This window comes from Salvelinus fontinalis, unplaced genomic scaffold, assembly GCF_029448725.1.
Source record: "Salvelinus fontinalis isolate EN_2023a unplaced genomic scaffold, ASM2944872v1 scaffold_1298, whole genome shotgun sequence".
In the NCBI taxonomy this organism is placed as follows: Eukaryota; Metazoa; Chordata; class Actinopteri; order Salmoniformes; family Salmonidae; genus Salvelinus; species Salvelinus fontinalis.
This window is the reverse complement of record NW_026601507.1, coordinates 39,842-47,492: the sequence shown is the minus strand read 5'-3', so window position 1 is coordinate 47,492 and position 7,651 is coordinate 39,842. Positions and strand designations below refer to the sequence as shown.

Sequence of the window (7,651 nt, the reverse complement as noted above, 5' to 3'; positions counted from 1 at the left end):
CACCAGTGCAGAGCTTGCTCAGGAATGGCAGCAGGCAGGTGTGAGTGCATCTGCACGAACAGTGAGGCGAAGACTTTTGGAGGATGGCCTAGTGTCAAGCAGGGCAGCAAAGAAGCCACTTCTCTCCAGGAAAAACATCAGGGACAGACTAATATTCTGCAAAAGGTACAGGGATTGGACTGCTGAGGACTGGGGTAAAATAATTTTCTCTGATGAATCCCCTTTCCGATTGTTTGGGGAATACGGAAAAAAGCTTGTCCGGAGAAGACAAGGTGAGCGCTACCATCAGTCCTGTTTCATGCCAACACTAAAGCATCCTGAGACCATTCATGTGTGGGGTTGCTTCTCAGCCAAGGGAGTGGGCTCACTCACAATTTTGCCTAAGAGCACAGCCATGAATAAAGAATGGTACCAACACATCCTTCGAGAGCAACTTCTCCCAACCATCCAGGAACAGTTTGCTGACGAACAATACCTTTTCCAGCATAATGGACCACCTTGCCATAAGGCAAAAGTGATAACTAAGTGGCTCGGGGAACAAAACATCGATATTTTGGGTCCATGGCCAGGAAACTCCCCAGACCTTAATCCCATTGAGAACTTGTGGTCAATCCTCAAGAGGCGGGTGGACAAACAAAAACCCACAAATTCAGACAAACTCCAAGCATTGATTATGCAAGAATGGGCTGCCATCAGTCAGGATGTGGCCCAGAAGTTAATTGCCAGCATGCCAGGGCAGATTGCAGAGGTCTTGAAAAGAAGGGTCAACACTGCCACTATTGACTCTTTGCATCAACTTCATGTAATTGTCAATTAAAGTCTTTGACACTTATGAAATGCGTGTAATTATACTTCAGTATTCCATAGTAACATCTGACAAAAATATTTAAAGACACTGAAGCAGCAAACTGTGGAAATTAATATTTGTGTCATTCTCAGAACTTTTGGCCACAAGGATATGTATTATCCCTATTGATAGTGATTTGCACAGAAGAGAAATAGAACTGCAGTCATAAGTGAATCCCGTATTAATAGGCTGTAACGTTTGTGTGGACTAAAGGGCCCTACACACTTCACGCAAATGCAGCATCATTTTCTCACACAGTTGTAGGTACTTGAGTTTTGGAACAAACTATATACGATGCTCCTTCGCTCTGTTTGCATGAAGTATGTAGCCTCCTTAAGACGAGTATTATTCCTGAATATTTTTATTTATTATTCATGTTTTTTTCCCTAAAGGAACATTGAGGAAATACTTGCAGCGAAAGGGGAGAAAGTGAAGAGTGTAGAAGAAGAGGCGGCCTTCGAGATTGTTATAGATGAGTCCGGCAAAGATACAACACAGACTGCTCAAGATGCAAAGAAACCTTCACCAGAGTCTGATGACTCAGGGAAATCATGACTAACTCTCTGTGGGTGTGTGTGCGCGCATACATGCATTTGTCGATGGATTGATCACAACAAGGACACCATTCTCTATGAGGGAGAAATAGCTATTACTAGGTAAATGCAACACTTCTTTTGATATTTCTATCTCCATATTGTTTTCGTAAGATGTTGATAATTTCTTATCACACTATTTTATACCAACTGAACACTACTGCCAGAATAATCATTGGGTTTACACCAATCTTATTACTACTGCACTGATCACAATCAAACAGAAAAGGCTGATGCTTGCAATTCATTTTTATTGTAAAGTTGTATGATATAAAGCAGGAAGAATTAACATCCAAAAGCCCATTTAGGGCCATGGCAAACTGCCTATCATAGACCCTCTCCCTCTTCCTCCATGGTGTCCTCCAGGAGCTCATGAAAGCAATGCTGTCAATCCACATGGAAGCAGAACATAGAGTGCTCCTGTAAAATAATCATATCCCGTCAGGAATGAATCAAACAGTCATTGAACGAATGGGATTCACAGTAATACATTTGTCTGAGAATTTTCAATCATGAACCCCAGTTCTGGAGCCCCTATCCTCTCATCACAAGCCCAAGCACTTACCTCATCTGCTCTTCTGTGTTTTCCTCTTCCTGCCTCCCTCCCTTTCATCCTTTCCTATTGATGCTTCAACAGATAAAGTGACCTCATATGCCACAATCTGTTTCAGGAAAAAAACATCCGAAAGCCCAATCACATGAGGTGAATAATCACATGAGATCAGGAATTGTAGTGTTTGAGTTGAAAGACATTGCATAAATGCACGTCTATCAACACTAATACAGTTGTCTACAGAGAACAGGCGTTGATAGTAAACACTTACCTAATGTAGTCATCCAGCTGTGCTCCTCCTCCAACCCTCCCATCCTTTCCAATTGATGCTTCAACAGATCTGTTTCTTTGGCTGCTCTTTTCATCTATCTCAGACTTGAACAGGCTTGGAAAGAGGACAAAAGGAAACCAAAGCAACTTTAAAAGAGAAGTAGAAGAGGCAGACTTCAGTTCTTTTTGACCTGTCTGTTGGCTCTTTTTCCTGTGCTCTTGGTCTTCTCCTTTTCTGCTCATCCTTATGTTATTTTGATAGTTATTTTGGCCATATGTCCATCGGAATTCTAGTTCAATCTCCTCTCTTTTACTCTTATAAAATGTTTTAACCTCTTTTTTTCTGGGTCTCTGTTTATCTTGCCTCCCCCTTGTGTTTTCCATTACTTTCTTTTGATCCACTCAGCTCTTTACTGCTAATCTCATTGACCTTTTATCCCATGGTCCTTCCTGATTCTGTCCATCAGAACTTGAATTCTGTATCTTCTACTGACCTCCTGATAAACCACTCTGTTCTCCCTTCCTCCTCTCTCATGTTTCCTCCTCTTCACCCTCATGCCTGGCTTCCTTATAATATTTTCCTCCTTTTGCTTATTGTCTCATTTTTTTTGTTAGTATTTTCTTTTGTCATCTACTCAAAAGTTGTCAATGCCTCGTCCGCCTCTTTCTTCTGCTTCTTCCTTGTTCTCCTCTTCGCAGACTGTGCGTGAGCGGTCTCTGGACGCTGCTCCCTCTCTTCCCTCCGCACAGAGGCGTCAGATGTAGACGCTGTGACCTCGTATGCCACCACCTGTTTTGCTCTCTGTGTCTGCCCTTTTTTCTGACACAGCGCACGCCTCTTTTCTCTTTCAATCTGTGCATTCCTCTCTTCTCTCTCATACAGTTTCTCCATCTCCATCTTGAACCTGGCCTCGTGATCTTTTATTCTTTGAAGCTCTGCTCTCTTCTTCTCCTCGTCCCGTATCCTTGTCTGCCTTTTCTGTTCCTGCTTCTCTTGTTCCTGCTGTATCTTCAATCTCCTTTTCTGTTCCTCTTTACTCCTCTTCTCTTCTTTCTCTCGTGCCTTTTGCTGCATCTCCAACACCTTCATTCTCTCCTTTTCCCTGTTCCTCTCCTCCTCCATCCTCTGTTTCTCAATCTTTTTCAACATCTCTGCCCTCTTTTTCTCCATCTTTTTCTCTTCCTCTGCCCTCTTTTTCTCTTCTTTTGCACGGGCCTTCTGTTGCATCTCCTGCTTCTTTCTTTCTTTTTTCTCTCTTTTTTTCTCTTGCTCTTGTCTCTTTTTCTCATGTTCGATCTTTAGTTTCATCTCTGCCTTCTCCCTTTTCCTCTGCTCCTCTAACTTGTTTTTTTCCATATTTTCTGTCCTTTTCCTTTCCTCCTCATTCAATTTCTTCTGTCTCTTTTCACACTTTTTGAGCTCTTCGTCCCTGGCTTTTTCCTTCCTCCTTTCAATCTTCATCATCTCTTCATTTCTCTTAGCCTCGTCCTTGAAATATTTGATCCTGTCTGCGTAGCTCATGGCATTAAGTTCTTCTTTCCCTCGGCTTGCCATCATAGACAATGCAGTGGCGGTTGCATATCTCCCTTCCATTTTACCACTATCAATCTCCTTCCTGTCCCTCTCACCATAAGATTCCCTGTGTAGACATCTCTGCTGTTGTCCACTCATGCTCTCCTCACTTTCACTACTCCCCTCCTGACTTGTGACCTCACTCACACTCTGAGACACATCATCCTCAGACGAGCACGAGGGAGTCACAGCCTTCTCAGTGATGACGCGGAGCTCCTTGATGTAGTCAGCTTCTGTGTTCACCCTGTGAGCGAGCGGGCACAGCTCCTCGTAAATGGACTTCCATGTGAGTGACTCCTCACAAACGTCGTCAGGCAGGTATAGATCAGATGATTGCCTCTTGAGCACATTCACAACCTCTGCCAGGTCCTGCTGGGTGTCCCCCTGAGTGTCCTCTTGGGCGGCCACTGGCGTGGCGTCTGGGCTGGCCGGGCGCTCGGGGGCTGTGGCAGGGGTATTGGATTGTTTTACTGCAGAGGAGCAGAAGGCCTCAGTGTCATCGTTCTTGTCATCGTTGTTTACCCTTTTCTTCAGAATCTCTTCCTTTCTCTTTTGGGCCATCCTCTCTTTCAGCTGTGCTTTATACATATTTGCAATTTCTGCGCCTCTCCGTTGAACTTCCTCAGACAATTCCTCAGGCGATGCAATCTCTGGCCTGTTGACCTCATCCTTAACCTTTTCCTGGCCAGTCAATGAGGACCTGGGGTGGACGTGCGGATGGGTCTGTCTCATCCGGGCAGGAGGGCCGGAAGCCAGGGGGTGGGATGGGACAGCAAATCGGTGTGAAGCGTGTGGGTGTGACGTCTTGAACTGAGAAGGAGGCCATTTATCAGGGGAGGTGCAGCTCTGTGTGTCCAGAGGGGGAAAGATTGAGTGTTTCTTAGATGGGTCCTTCTGGGTGCCGGCAGCATGCTGGTCAGGCTCCGATTGGCTGTTGGCGAGGTACCTATGGAGGTTGTACCAGGGGAAAGCTGGCAGTGTCGGGGAGACGGGACAAAGAATGGAGGAGGTGGAGCGCTGCTTGATCACCCCTTTATCCACCCCAATCTGTATGATGACAGACACATTTGTATTACTTAAAAGCTTGATGGTGATTGTTATTACCATCTTAAAACAATTACATGTGTATGGGTAATAAATATCATAGAGAAAACATGTTTTATTACTGTATATTAGCCTATTAGGAAAATGAACTTTTGGAATCATTCCAATTCAGAAATTCTTCCATTCTTTTTCAACTTTATTCTAAGAATGCAGATCTTCCTAAGAATACTACCATTGCAGAATGCAGACCTTAAGAATACTACCAGTGCAGAATGCAGACCTTCCTGAGAATACTACCAGTGCAGAATGCAGACCTTCCTCTGAATACTTCCAGTGTTCCGTTTTTTTCTTGCCTTCTTATTTCACTATTCTATCTATTTAGATCTCATTTCTGTGTATCAGGATTGGGAACATCTAAAGCAACTACAGTATATCTACTTATATGAAAGTCTGATTAAAGAAAACTGCTCTTGTTACCTCCTCCAAGAGTTGGTGCAGCCTAAATATTTCTCCATACAGCGCCTTAATCTCCCTTATGTTTCCTCGCTCAGTTCTCCATGTCTGTCTAGCCAATCTCCAATGGGCGAGGTCAAGGTCATGGATATCCTCCCGCATGCCTAGTTCAACCTGGGTTCCCTTCTCATTTAGTCTCTTCTTTTTCCTCTTCTTCTGGGTTGAATCGGTGTTCTCCTTGCCCTGCCTACACACCTTTAGGGCAGAAGGGATATTGAGAATAGAACATGGTATATTTAATTTTACTCATTGGATTATTATGTGCCTTCCATTGTATTTCATTGATATACAATATCAATAAGGTATAATGTTGACACTAGATCAAGCCGTAGTTAGTACAAAGTTTACACTGATTGGCCATACATGATTAGTCTGGACCACTTTAGTGGGTCGTAGATTTAGCCTGCAGATGGGACTTACATTAAGGCTGGGGAGTTGTGAGGAGTTGTGAGGCTGGTGTGTTCTGGGCCTGTGGAGTTCAGTAGTTTCTGTGCAGAAATCGTCCTGTGCAGTCCGCTTTGCCCATGGCTAGAAATGAAAATGATGACAAACATGCAGTCAGTAATGAGGTTATCGTGATACAAGTTTGTTATTTTCAATCCTAGAAAAGCTCATAGGTCTATATGTCAAAGTGATGATTTTAAATCACTGGAGTTTTGACTATGAGGGTGGTGAGAGAAAAGAGATTCTAACCATTCTTATGATGATCCTTGGGAAGGAGAACTTTCCCATAGTTCCTTCAATTACAGTAATCCTGAAAAAGATACAATATGGCTTCAAAATATTATTATTTAAATCATCTAAATTAAATTGTGTCACAAAGTAGGCCTTTTCACACTAAATCACAAGTGGTCACAACTACTTACCACCAATCACTTCAAAAATAACCATCCAAAATATAGAAATGATTTTGACCCTGAATTGAACTTGTAAGTGTTGCTGTAATGTGACAGTAACGCTATGTCAAACCATTTAGGCTGTCATCATATCAGAATACAATCATTTATGACATCACAATTGTGATGTAATGTGGTGCCATGGGAGACCACACCCACCCTGACAGACAGCAAACACCAGAGCCACATAGGCCTATAAACCAATTTATCCATTTCTATGTTTGAAATACAGTATATTTAGTACTAGTCAGCTCATAAACATAGTAAAAACCACACTGTAGCAATGTGTATCACTTCACAGCTACTGTCCATGATGCATCATGAGTGGTTGTCCTCTGATGGGACCCTATACATAGTGTACTACTTTTGACCATGGCCGATAATGTACTTTATAGGGTTGATTTGGGATGCACATAGGACTATGTAAAAAGTACCTTTGTTCGTCCTCACAATCAATTTTGCGTTGACATTAAATCATTTTTGCTAAGTGAAATTTATGGGACAACAAGAAAGAAATGTATTCATAATAAAAACTGTACATCATTTTTTATGTTTTTGCAGAGGAGGTCTTAGTCGCACAATTACACATCAGTTTAGTGCAGTACTTCTCAAGTGAATGATAGCAAACACTTCATTGAAGAATCCCGTCCATAGTTCCCACCCCTACTGTGAACCAATCACTGATGAAGGGGTGTAGACTTCGACTACCAAACTCTGACTTGCCTCAACAAAAAAATTGGTGCACGCGAACAGCTGAAAAAAACCTACCGAACACCAAAATGAACAAAAACTTCACAAAATGTATAAGCTTAAACTGTTTCGACTGGGAAGCATGTGACAGCCTTTTAGGAAGGTGGACGAGCAAAATCCACCATCGTAGTACGGATGAAGCCTGAGCTGGAATGTGAAGCTAACTGAAGCTGGCTAGATTTAATAGACCCTGAGTAGATCTAGCTTGCTTCTTGGTATACCACTCTGGGAACACCCTGGACTTACGACATGGGCTCTATGCTACATTATGGACAGTACTGTTCACTACTCTATACTATGGATGCACATGACCACTGTCTATACTGCACTATACATGAACACTAACACTGTCTACACGGTTTCCCACAGCAGATATTTATTTTCTGTCATTGGGGAGTCCACCATCATAGCCAAGATCCACAACAAGATATCAGAGATGGGCCAGAGAACACATAGGACTGAACTGAACGTCGCCAAACCCACTGGTTCCAGGTCATCTACAAGACCCTGCTAGGTAAAGTCCCCCCTTATCTCAGCTCGCTGGTCACCATAGCAGCACCTACCCGTAGCACTCGCTCCAGCAGGTATATCTCTCTAGTCACCCCCAAAACC

At 43.0% G+C, this 7,651-nt stretch overlaps 1 protein-coding gene and 1 long non-coding RNA gene across 2 annotated transcripts; both read right to left on the bottom strand.

Annotated features, from left to right (window-relative positions):
• Positions 1–1,352: 1,352 nt before the first annotated feature.
• LOC129848962 (uncharacterized) lies at positions 1,353–2,487 on the bottom strand. Its single transcript, XR_008758602.1, has 3 exons — positions 2,265–2,487; positions 2,006–2,102; positions 1,353–1,860 (listed from the first exon to the last, which is right to left on the bottom strand). It is a non-coding gene; the product is annotated as an uncharacterized LOC129848962 (long non-coding RNA).
• A 48-nt stretch (positions 2,488–2,535) lies between these two features.
• Positions 2,536–6,584, bottom strand: LOC129848960 (golgin subfamily A member 6-like protein 22). Its single transcript, XM_055916043.1, has 4 exons — positions 6,087–6,584; positions 5,814–5,921; positions 5,358–5,588; positions 2,536–4,883 (listed from the first exon to the last, which is right to left on the bottom strand). Exons 1-4 carry the CDS (start codon positions 6,123–6,125, stop codon positions 2,895–2,897), a joined length of 2,367 nt encoding a protein of 788 aa, XP_055772018.1. The 5' UTR covers positions 6,126–6,584; the 3' UTR covers positions 2,536–2,894.
• Between the last annotated feature and the right edge of the window lie 1,067 nt (positions 6,585–7,651).

Bases quoted from the DNA above. Each gene is read 5' to 3' on its own strand.
- LOC129848960 (XM_055916043.1), bottom strand. From the start codon at position 6,125: ATGGGAAAGTTCTCCTTCCCAAGGATCATCATAAGAATG. The intron at 5,589-5,813 runs GTAAGTCCCATC...TCTGCCCTAAAG, and splicing joins CACAACTCCCCAGCCTTAAT to GTGTGTAGGCAGGGCAAGGA. The intron at 4,884-5,357 runs GTAACAAGAGCA...GTCATCATACAG, and splicing joins TGCACCAACTCTTGGAGGAG to ATTGGGGTGGATAAAGGGGT.